Here is a 12,230-nt window from a genome sequence, read left to right on the forward strand (position 1 = left end):
TTTTCTCTGCTCAGTAACTGGTGATTGCATGTTGCCAGAAAAATCTTTATGAACACAAAATATTAGCTAAACAAACGTCTTTGGTTTAAATATGCAGTAACAGCTTTTTTTTGCCACTTGAAGGCAGCACAACAGTGACATTATCTTATCATTTCATTGTTATGCAAAAAGTTGCTTATTTATTCATCCAGCAGACATAGAGCAACATTATCGCTCATTTAGAGTCCTGTTGGCGTTCATCTGGCAAAACCCAATAATCGCTTTCCTTTCAGCTCTGCTTTTGGTCTCTCTTAATGGAGATAACTGGCTCTTTAGCTGCTAAGTGATCCACTTTATTCACCAGCTAGTCACTAACTACGACTATCTGCGGTTTGATGATGGGCAAGCAGTGTATAGTGTGCTCATCAGAGATTTTATTTTTGGTGGACAGAGCTGCCAGCTGGAAATGTATTTGATGGAAGCAGTGAGAGGGAAACAAAACAGTAAACCTGCAGGCTTTAAAAACAAAACAGTGAGCTGAAAGATGCTAAAACGCTTGAGAGACTCGAGGATTTATCATAATTATGCATGTGTCTGTCACTAGGACAGACTCCTCTCACATTATGCCCAGTCATTTGATCCTTTGTTAAATTAGAATATTGATTATAGCAGTTTTTAGTATCCCACGGTACTCTAATGGTAGTATGGTAATCTAGTCCTTGTCAGATAAGCATAAATAAAAAACAGAACGATGGGATTTTAGTGAAGGACAGCATTACAATAAAGAACAGACAGGAAGAAAATATGCCTGATAGTCAGTATAACTTTAAAGTACACAGTAATGTATGTAGAGAAAGAAGGATGTTATAACAAAACTCAAACAATTTCCTGTCAGCCAGCCAAATTCACAGTAAGTTTTAGTACAAAGAACGTGAGCCAGTAAGAGTGAAGTAACATTGACAGGCCTACCAGGCCATGTGGATGGCATATGCAGTCCGTGTCTCCCGTCCCTCCTGTCTGCTGATGTTCTTGGCAGCCTCCACCACCTCCTGTGTGGTCTGGTAGTCCTTCAGAGACCACTCGTGGACAGCTACCTCACCGTACTGCAGTATACCAACCTGAACGTGTGCAAGCACACACACACACACACAAAAGTATTTCAATAATGGCACACGTTCATGGTTGTGCTGGTGCATAGTTGTGGAAAGCAACATCTGAGACTCCTGTTTCTGGGGTGAACTATCTCTTTAAGCACCAATCCTGTTCTTAAAGCAAACAGCGCACTTGGGGAATTTTTGAATTCATTCAAAAACCAGAGGTATTTCCTCTTCACCTCACATTGCCTGCTACCCCTTACCCCCCACCCTCCCTTTTCAAAACCCAAACCTCCACTCACTCCTCTTGTTGTTTAGCCCTAGACCCCCCCCCCCCCCCGCAACTTCCATTCCGCCGCAACCTCAAGCTTGCTCGGCTCATGTCCTTTAACATTACTAAAGCCATTCATTCTGGTCATATTTTGCCAAACTGGCAATACATGTCGCCTCTATGTAAGTTTTCACTCAAGGGACTAGCTTGTCTTAGTGTTCTGGGCAGCAGTTACAGGCTTCCAGTGGTTTTAGAGGGGGACACACACAAATTCAAAACCACAAGTTTCCATTACTAATGTAAATAATATTTATAGGCAGCGAAGTACACATCAACTTGCACTTTTACCTGCATCTGGTCCGAGCTGATGTGGAACTTGCTGAGGATGTTGCTGAGGAAGTTCTGGACCTCATACCAGGGGTAGATACTGTTGGAGCCATCCAGCACGATCACGATGTCCATGTATGTGGAGCACCCTGCCACATGTAGGAGTTTAAAAATATTTGGCTAGCTAAGGCAGAGCCTCAACGTGTGTGTGTGTGCAAATGTGTGGTTACTTTGTGCTGTCGGAGCGATGGTCTCTCTTGGTTCTAGGTCATCGCTGACAGAGGCGCAGATGCCGGTGCTGAACATAGACGTACCGCACTCTTGAGACCACAGAGGGGCACAAGCCTGCCAAACACATACAAACACACACATCAGCATCTGTCTGACAGGTGAGGCAATTTCAGGAGCATCTACAGCCAATTTGAGCGGTTTATGTTTCGTCCGTGTTCTGCTCGCAAGACGTGCAGGTGGCTTTTCGGTCAATATCAAAGGCTTTAATGAATGTGGTCGGTGACCCTCAAATAAACACAGAAAAAAAGACTTAAATGAGGGCAGACGGGGAACAAAAAGAAAACAAGTCATGAGTCATGGAAAAACTACAATAGTGTGGTTTGGGGGATAGAAAAATGAGGGAGAGGCAGAGAGAGAGACACTATTGTTGACATGCTGGCAGTCACTGTTGTCATGAGTGGTTTAACAGAGCTGGAACACCAGACCAGTGGAGCAATTTAAATCTGATTGTGCTAAATGTAGTGGGGTGAGTGTGGGGTTGGGGGGGGGGAATCATATAAAAATATTTCTGTCTTCAAAGCGTGCCGTTTATTTGGCTTTCGTACCAAGAGGGAGGCATAAGGGGGAGATCGCGGAAAGAGGAAATAAAAGAGAAACTCGCGCACACACCAGAGAGACAAAAGAGAGACGGAAAGTGGGGTGAAATGGGGCTAGAATGAGAGAAAGAGAAACATCCTGGTTTTGCTTGCCCTGTCATTATGGACGGGTTTCTCCTCAGGCACACAGACAGGCGGAGAAGAAGGGATGGAGAGAGGGATGAGAAGAAGGAGGGAGGGAGAAGACGGAGAAATGCAAGAGAGGTGCTATGGCTTTTGGTAGGTCTGTCATTAACAAAGGGCCGGAGACGCATTCCGATCCTGTTATAGACCTGACCACTGGGGTTAAGATAAACACACAGGGACACACACACACGCACACACACACTCACTAAAATGGGCTAAGCTGGATGGCGTACGTGAACTGTACACGACTCCACACCCGAAGCAGCAGTAAAAACCTGGCAAACTCCGAAACACGCAAGCGCACTTGCATAACGCACACTCTCAAACAGACACAGGAACATAGACACAGTAACTAATATATGAACACACATGCAAAACACACATGCTGGCCCGGGCCGAAGTGAGTTCATCTGCAAGCCAGAAACCTCAAAACTGGAGAAATAGGGCCTGGAGAGCAACAGCAGGATGTATGCATCAGAGTTTTTGACTTGAGATGTGAGTCTCGAGCCAGACTTAAGTCACAAATGGAGGCTCACACTTGACTGCTCTGAGACCTGACTCCCTAAAGATTTGACTTTGATTTTAGAACAAAAACCATACTGGTCTCAAATCTGTACCTCCTGCAGTCTCGCAAAAAATAGAGCAGACATCAGCCTCGCATAATCACAGTAATTACAGTATTATGCCTATGCACTGAAAGCATGTATCAGTTCAGTCAGCCAGCTCACATGGAATAGATAATTATGTGAATGTAGAATTTGTACAGCATTGAAGTTTGGTGTTTGAGCTTTGATCTCATCGCTTCCCAAAACAGAGCGCCACGTGCAGCACAGCAGGGGGTGGAGAGTGACGTTTATGACTCCCCCGAGTCTCAGAGCACACAGGTAAAATTACTCTGCCATGATTTTGGTAACTGATCATCTAATCATTTATCAAGCAACCATGCCAAAGACTGTGGGTCCAAAATTCTTTCTCTGAATCATTGGAAATATAATACATTTGGGATTTGGGACAATGTTTGGATGAAATGAACAAACTGAAGACGTCTCCTGGGGCCTTGGCTACATGTACTGGGCATTGTTCACTATTTTACAGATTAATTTGATTAACTTATTGATCAAAAAAAAAAAAATTTATGCAATACTTGATTTGAAATAAGAGTTAGTTCTAACAGCAGCACTGGTGGTAGAACAGTCTATGTGTCTGACTCTGTTAATGTGTGTATGAATTTTCTAAAAGGTATCCAGGAAGTGGGGGATGAGCAAACCACACGTGGTCTAAAGTCAAATAAAAACACACCAGCAGAGCTGATTCATTAGAATTCTGTCAAGCAAACACAACCTGGTCTCACCACATCCCTTCAGGTATCCACACGCAACCCAGATGTAGCAAAAATAAAAAGTCTTGTTTCTCAGTGTTGGAGCCACATACCAGGAAGCCATCAGGTGAGTCTGGAGTGAGCGTCATTCCCAGGTGAGAATTCCTCAGGTTTTTGGAGACGTTCTGGAGCGCAGTCTCGCCTGAGATAGATAAACAGAGGCGGTTACTGACCTCGATGAGATTTCTTTCAGTGGGAGTTGATTTTTTCAGTATGCTTGTTTCTCTCACCTAGATTCACTTTGCTGCAGTTTGAGTTCTTCTCCTCTCCTACAATGCATTTGTACACATCTCCCTTCCTGTTGTTGGGCGGCCCGTCCCAGGGAGCCCCGACCAGCATCCTTCAACAGAAATACACAGTCGATCATTTATCATCAAGACGTGTCCTCATTGTGTAGGAATTATGGCAGCTTAATTATTGGTTTCTCTTCCTTTGTCTCTCAACACACACTTACGATTTCTCTCCATCTGCTTCATGTTGTAAAACGGAGAAGCCAAACAGAGCGTCCTCGGGACCGGTGAAGATGCGTGGATGCTTTACATCTATGTTGAAACACTGACACAACTCTGAAACACGGAAGAGATTATTGCGTGGATAAGTTTTATATTTTTTTTAAACTTGGCATTCCCTTAAAACCACACTGGATCAGTCATGCATGCTGTGCAGCCAAACTTTGTTCAGACCCACAAAACTTAAAAAAAAAACAAAAACAAAACTGGATGTTGTAGGAAAACTGAGTGTTAGATGAGAAGGCTGGTACCTTTCTTATATCTGTCCTTTAAATATGAAGCTAACTAATTTAGCTTCGCATAACGACTGGAAACAGGGGGAAATGGCTAGCCTGGCTCAACCAGCATCACAAATTAACAAATTACATCTTGCTTGTTTAATCCGCACAGAAACAGAAGTGTAAAAACAACAAACTTTTTGTGAAGTGTTATGTGTCGGAGTACTTTTTAGCATTCATTGTAGAGATGTGAGACCGGTATCAATCATCTCATCTAGCTCTCGGCAAGACTGTGTGTACATGACTGTACATCTACAGTGCAGAGTCAGATTATTATTTTCCCTCTTGGCTTTGGGAGAGCGAGCTGGGCGAAGGGAGAAGGGGGGCTGAAAAAGATGGATAAACAGAGTGACCAAAGGCAACCTCTGAGGAAAAAGGGAGTTCAGTCTGAGGGGAAAGAGGGAGAGGAGAGGGGAGAGAAGAGGCAAGGCAGGGAAGGGTGTGGGTTGGAAAAACTATGGAGTATAGTAAGCCCCCTGTTATGACACACAAGCCTGCCCTTCATATAACGAGAGGGAGAGGTGAAGGAGACAGAGAGAAGACAGAGAGCAACAAGATGGTAGTCAGACAGTCCACTGAGTTGCGAACATTTAGGTGTAAACAGAAGCATGAAAACATGCTCCGACTGGCAAAGTGAAAGACACACATCTTGTTTTTTCACAGACTGAAGGGGAAAGTCTAAATATGTTTTTCCAACACCAGAAAAAATATATAGAGGTTGATTAATTATTAAATGCTTCCTGTGATGCTACACAGTGTGAGGACTGAATGAACAAATGAAACAAGAGTTTACTGATTACCGTTTACAACTCAAAATGAGTAAGATTAGGAATTTATGATTCATGACTCCTCAGCAACACAGCAGATCTTTGCATTAGTAAACTTATTTATTATGAGTTGGTGCATCCAGGAATTTAAAGTAATTCAAAATTTCAAAAGAAACCACAAGACAAGATATATAGTTTACTGACAAAGAGGAATAAAGAAACCAAAAAATATCCACATTTAAGGGGCTGGAATCAGAGAATTTGGACTTTGTAAAAAAAAATACTCAACCTGATAATTGGGGATTAATTTAATAGTTGACAACTTATCTATTAATCACAGCCGCTCAACTTAAAACCTCAAATGTCAACCTCATGGTTACGCTAGATGAAATGTCAGGGGATCACTAATCATTAGGACTGATCCTCTGGGGACCATGACTGTCAAAATTTAATGGCAATCCACCCAATAGTTGCTGAGATGCTGCAGCTCCCCCCACCATGCCAACAACCTTCTATCTGTTAAACGCATGTATATTGTATTGTTGATTTAACAATCGTTTAATGTTCAGGAGGGATTCATTCCTCCAGCAGAAAACACTAGTCTGGACCCTGCTGTGCGTCCTCAAAATCAGAAAATGATTATGTTAACTGCCATGAATAACCTACAGGTATCTACAGCCTGCAGGTCAGTGAAAGAAGACATTGACTACTGACAGGCTTTTGGTTCATACTTGCATCAAACTCTGAATTAAAATGTACAGGCTTCTTCCTATAGATGAACACTTCCACTTAAACTAAAGTACATTATCAAGTAGTATTTTCAGTTCAGCCTCAGAAACACTTCGCTACGCTCAACAGTTGGTATTTAACTTGACCCATCTACTGTATGTTATTTGTGTCTTTGCAAAGCAGGATGTGTCTGATGTGTTTTTTTGAAATAAATGTTACTTGACATGTAATTTAGCAGCATCTGGGGGGCATTTACAGCAACTCTCCTACTGTACATACCTCAGTGATTTCACTGAAAGTAGACCAGGATGAGGAACAAGACCAGAACCCTGCTGCTGTGATTATACACCAGCTACTTGCACACTTGTATACAGATACTTGCCCAGAAATACACACTGACACACGCAGACAGTTACCTCGGCCAGGCCAATCAGAGGGGGATTCCACTTGGTTTTGAGAGAGAAACTAGATACGCTCGCTGTTTCTCTTCCATCTCTGCTCCTGCCTTTCTCACACTGCAGGTTCTTCTACCTGCTCTTTCATTGTCTCTTTCGCACAGATGTTTTTTTTCTTGTAATGTCACTAAATTTTTCACTCAAGTTTCTTCTTTCTTCTTCTTGTGCCCAGATTTTCTCACTAGCTTCTAGCGGCATGGCTCTAGGAACCCCAACGACACTCTGTCCACCATTTTGGTCGAGACTGAAATATCTCAACAAATGCTTGCTGGATTGCTATAAGATTTGCCATTGACTTCTATAAAGGGTGATTCCTGCTGACTTTGGTAATCCCCGGACTTTTCTTCTCGTGCAACCAGCAGGCCAGATTTTGCAGTTATCCTGTGAAATAGCTAAACATCTCCTCCAATGGTGGAGTGTGGGGGTGGCTCCTTGGGCTCCAGCCCCGAATGTTTTCTCAAAAGACCCGAATCTTTCAGGCTTTTAAAATAACTTGAACTTTGCGTAATTTCCCCTCAGGCTCTCTGACTGGACAGCCAACTCAATTTAGCAAAGTTCTATAGGTCCTAACATTGTAATGAGAGGTTGTTGCCTTGTGTGTGTCGTGTCACAGTCAGTGAGCAAGGTTTTCAGCCAGCTAGACAGTTATGGACATAAATAATTTTTTCATGAGGGGTCAACCTCAGCCACCAGCCACAGACAGTGTTTCAGGATCATCAGCATCAGCAAATGAACTGCGGACTGATGTTTCAGGGTTGTGAATCCACAGCTGTAACATGGAGGCTGGTAGCAGTGACATGGCGACGCAACTACTCTAACATGGACTGCTGGCAAGCCAGCCTGCCCGTGGGCCTGAGAATTTATGAATGTTTGTTTTGTTTCCCGTCTGTTGACACAAATGCCACGCTAATGTTAATACTCATATCATACACTGTTCGAAAGCTAAGATTCTCTTGAACTGATTGATGTAAACCATTTCAAGATACAATCACACCAAGAGGCACAATAAATGCCAACAGCTGATGAACAACTGTTTTTATAATTCAGGCAACATTGGCAGGCAACTTCACCTAGACTGATAACACCTGGACAAAAACAGTGTGGTAACACCAACAAAGGTATATAGCCAAAGATATATAGCCAAAATAAAGTTAGAGATACCTTACACATGAATACAGATGGCTAAAATGTATGAACGTACGTGAATATATATATAGATATTGACGCTGATGCACAGATTTATATTACTGTGGGGAGCATGCCCCCGGACGTCCCAATCTTTGGACTAAGACCCAAATGTTTACAACATCCGGTGAGCAAATTAGCAAATGTTAACATGCTAAGATGCGAGCACAGTTAGCATTATAGCTACTTAGCATCAGCATGTTAGCATTGTCATTGCGGCTACTGTGCATAAGTTGAGCCACACAGAGCTGCCACAGAGTCCAACTGTAAACCCTTGCTTCTGCTCATATTGCAGATCTGTGTGAGCTTCCAATATTTCCAAACCTCCAGTGGCTTAGATGAAATTCAGCCATCTATCTGATTCTACGCAGATGTTTAATACACTTCACCAATGGGAAAATGCGTAGGCAAGAATAGAGTAATTCCTGAGTACTAAATCTTCATTTTTCATGGCCAGAATGAACCAAACTCTTCCTATCCAGCCTTGTGGCAACAAGTTATACTCTCCAACTCTCTCTCACCACTGCTCTTATACACAGTGCGGTAAAATGTCTCTGTCTTTTCTTGTGGCAACAGCACCCACCCTCTCCCTCTCCAAATTTCTTTCCACAACAACCAGGCCTCTGATAACAACCCCTGCTACTGATTTTCTCCGTCATGGTCCTATTTCACTCATTCTCTCATAAACCATAAATTGCTCCTTTCTTTTACCCCTCTCCTACAACACACAAACACACACTGTAACTCTACCACAAGGCCCCCTCTCCCCTCCCAAGCCTACCACAAAACTGTACCATCGTTCCCTGTTTTCCCTGTCCTCTGGTTCCATTTTCATTGCACGTTATATATGACACTGTACCGCAGCCTGTCTGACCACCCATCGCCATGACAACTGGCGGCAAACATTTATTAAGCCAAACTGAGTCCAGATTCTCTCGACCACACGTTCAGCTCTGGGCGCTACTGCTGCTAGATGAGTATGGTTGTGATTGTGTAGTATATGCATATGTGTGTTATGGAGGGAACAGAAACTGAACTTGACACTACAATGTTTTGGATACTGCAGAGACATGCCAGCGCTTATAGCAGTATGCAGAGATTTTTTAAGTTTCCCTCTCTTTTCTACTGTTTCTCTATCTCTTTAATTTACATCCCTTATAGCACATCTGTGAAATGTCCTGCAGTAGAGACGTCTGCTTGACTGTCTGTTTCCATCATCTTAATTTACCCGACTCATAATGTTTCCCATGCATCCCCCTGCTTCACCTCTTCTCACCCTCTTTCACAGATTTTCTCTCCATTATCTCTGTCGTGTTCTGTTCTCATCTCTGTCACCCTCTCGTGGGGAATGGGGGTGGATGGAGAGGGGGAGTAGGAATGAAAGTCAGCAAATGATGGAAGAGTGAAAAAAAAACCCCCGCAAGAAGATAGCTGGGAGAATAATAGCGAAAATTTATGAATGGCGGGTGAAATTGAGTTAAACACATAAGCACCTGTGTTCAACATCTCAGTAGAAGCATAACAGGGTGTAACAGACAAGGGATGCCTGCTGCCCACATCAGGGGAGCTCTGCTGAAACCATTAACATTGCACACATACTCACTCACCTACATGTTCATGTATGACACACACACAAGCTACCAAACTCACACACATGTGAGAAGACTTATGGCGTACATACTTGATTCAAAAAGATAATGGAGGGCAATGTGTAAAACCTAACCGCAGGCAACATTTGGCTGCTGGCATGTGTACATAGGTGTGTGTATAAGTATGTGGTGTGAATGACCTTAATGCTCAATGCATGCCTCGGTTATTGCTCAGCTCCTGAATTAGAGGTGTTTTGCATAGCATGAAAACTGGCTGCCCGGGCAATCGTTCTTCAGTGTACATGGTAAAATCTGGAGCAAATGCCAACATCTCAATCGTTGCATTGACTTCAGGGACTGTGTGTGTGTGTGAGATTCAGAGCAGGTACAAAGTTAACATGCCTCCCACAGCCTAATATCTCAGCCTATGGATCTCCTTTCGCTTCACGGCTGCGTGCCATAATGCAGCAGTTAAACTGCTTCTTATCAGCTGCGTAAACGCTTAGTTTTGGTAGACAACAATGGGCACTTTCTTCGGTTTCTCGTTGGTGAGCAGGAATGGCTCAATGAGGTGTGTGAGGCTGCTCTGCCACAACATGAGTGCACAAGGGGATCCTAATGTTCATGCTCCATGGAGAAAACACACATGGCTCGGACGCCTTATTAGGGGAACCTTAGACGTCAAGTCTAAGCGATGGGAATGGCTGATAGTGCCGTTGAGGTCAAGTTACGCAGCTGCCAGGGTCAGGAAGGTGTCAGCTGTAAGAGGAGATGAACCAGTAACCTTTAGGTAGATGATACATACGAATATATCTGATTGCTCCAAACATCTTCTGGTAGCTGGAGGCCTCTGATGAGAATGAAATATTCCCTCAGTACTCCCAAAACTGAAGGATCAGACTTTGAACCAGGCACTGTTACTTTGCTAGAGTCACGTACAACTTCCTATAGCTTTAATCTGTTTGGCAAATGGAGTTTGACCATATGTTTTAATATGCCTGCTTCTCTACTCCCCTGCACACAGTCATGTTAGGAATGTCTTCACGGTCAGTCGCTTACTGTCACACAGAACAAAGCTCTGTGGGACTCAGGGAGACACGTGTGGCACGATTTCTCTCACATGTTGTCTGTTAAAGTTGTGGAGGTTAATGACCAAATCATCCGGTGAGACAGTGCTGGAGGACAGGAGAGCAACAGGGCAGTGAAGAGGCATCAATCAAGGACAAGATGTTGACTTTCCAAAGGTCTCCAAAGTTCACAATTTAACTTTATGAGTCATTTGTTCAGACTCCAATGATCTTGAAGCGGTTTCATCTTATTTTAAAAACAGCAAATGTGTAAAAAAAACGAAATAGAAAAAAGAATAACTTGGCTTTTAAACCAGACCTAAGTAAAACGACTATAAAATTGTTCTTACCTTTAAGAAGGAGGATGAACTCCAGGCACAACAGGTATTTACACAGCTCCATTTATAAAACCGAATGAAAACAGTCTCTCGTTTACTTCTCCTCTTTTTTTTCTGTTCACAAAGTGGTCTTCCCTGAGGTGTTGTAAATGTAGCGCAACGGCATCCACCACACACGGACGCACGCACACACATAAACACACGCGCGCTTCTTCAGCCCTCTCTTTCCCCAAGAGATGCGTAAAATCCGGTGAAACGGTGCCGCAGTGGCATGTCTGCTGTGCGTGTGAGGGCTCAGTTCAGGACGGTCACAGACGCAGTCTCCAGTTGTTTGATATAGACGACAATAAAATAAACCTGCTCGACACCAGAGTCCGTGATTCTGGCGTCTTTGCGTTAAAGTCCCTGGAGGAATGTTTGAGCGACGCCACAGGAGAAAGCTACACTACAGTGCATGAAAAAGTGAAGAAAACAAACTAAATTGACACCTCAGTGACCCATGTTTTGGCTGTGAAAATCCTGCACCTGTCCCGTTCAACAAGAGGCTGCAGTTCGGAGTCATTAAACCGTTACTAATGTGCAACACCTTCCCAAACAGCGAGCGAGCCGCGCGCTTTATCCCTCCTGGCTCCGGAGCGCGTCTTTGAAGATCCAGCTCTCCCCGCTGACACCAAGTCTGCTCACCGAGTCCAGAGTGTGAGGTGAGCTGCTGCGCGCGGTTTCTCTGGTAACCTCTGATCCATGATCCTCTCCGCTGATCTGCCCTCGCGTGAACGGCCGCTTCACGTCAGTTTCTGTCGGTGTAACTATGTGCCTCCAGCAACGGATTTCTCTCACTTTGAAATGAAAGAGCGCATTTATCCTCAGAGCTCCCCTCCCTCCATCCGTCCTCCTCCATCCACCAGACTCCCGTCTGTGCAACTGGTTCATATTGGCAAACCAAAAAGCCACATCTCTCTCTGTCTCTCTCTTTCTCTCCGTCTGACGAACTCTCTCTCAAAATCTCTCGGTTTGCTCACCTACAAACTAATTTCTCTCTTTGAGCTGCACTTCACAGGTAACATCTCCAACTTTGTGCAAAACAATTAAGCCAGTTAGTATTATTTACTAATAAGAAACCCTATAGAAAGACTATATGACCTGTGACTGATGGCTTTATTTGTGGTTTCTATAAGTCATTTAAAAAATATATCCAATTTTGGGTTGCCAGGTCGTGGAAAGTCCCCATGTTTCCCACTAAGCCACAAGCAA

General features: G+C 43.6%; 1 protein-coding gene across 1 annotated transcript in view; it reads right to left on the bottom strand.

The window, feature by feature from the left end:
- Positions 1–11,783, bottom strand: part of itga10 (integrin, alpha 10) — a 27,058-nt gene extending 15,275 nt beyond the window's left edge. Inside the window, exons 1-7 of the mRNA XM_041941661.1 lie at positions 10,992–11,783; positions 4,517–4,628; positions 4,293–4,402; positions 4,116–4,204; positions 1,902–2,016; positions 1,693–1,820; positions 949–1,097 (exon numbers count right to left, since the gene is read on the bottom strand). Coding sequence (XP_041797595.1) covers positions 949–1,097; positions 1,693–1,820; positions 1,902–2,016; positions 4,116–4,204; positions 4,293–4,402; positions 4,517–4,628; positions 10,992–11,043 — 755 coding nt within the window. The 5' untranslated portion in view covers positions 11,044–11,783. The remainder of the gene's footprint in view (positions 1–948; positions 1,098–1,692; positions 1,821–1,901; positions 2,017–4,115; positions 4,205–4,292; positions 4,403–4,516; positions 4,629–10,991) is intronic.
- Between the last annotated feature and the right edge of the window lie 447 nt (positions 11,784–12,230).

Source organism: Chelmon rostratus, chromosome 8 (genome assembly GCF_017976325.1).
Source record: "Chelmon rostratus isolate fCheRos1 chromosome 8, fCheRos1.pri, whole genome shotgun sequence".
Classification (NCBI taxonomy): Eukaryota; Metazoa; Chordata; class Actinopteri; order Chaetodontiformes; family Chaetodontidae; genus Chelmon; species Chelmon rostratus.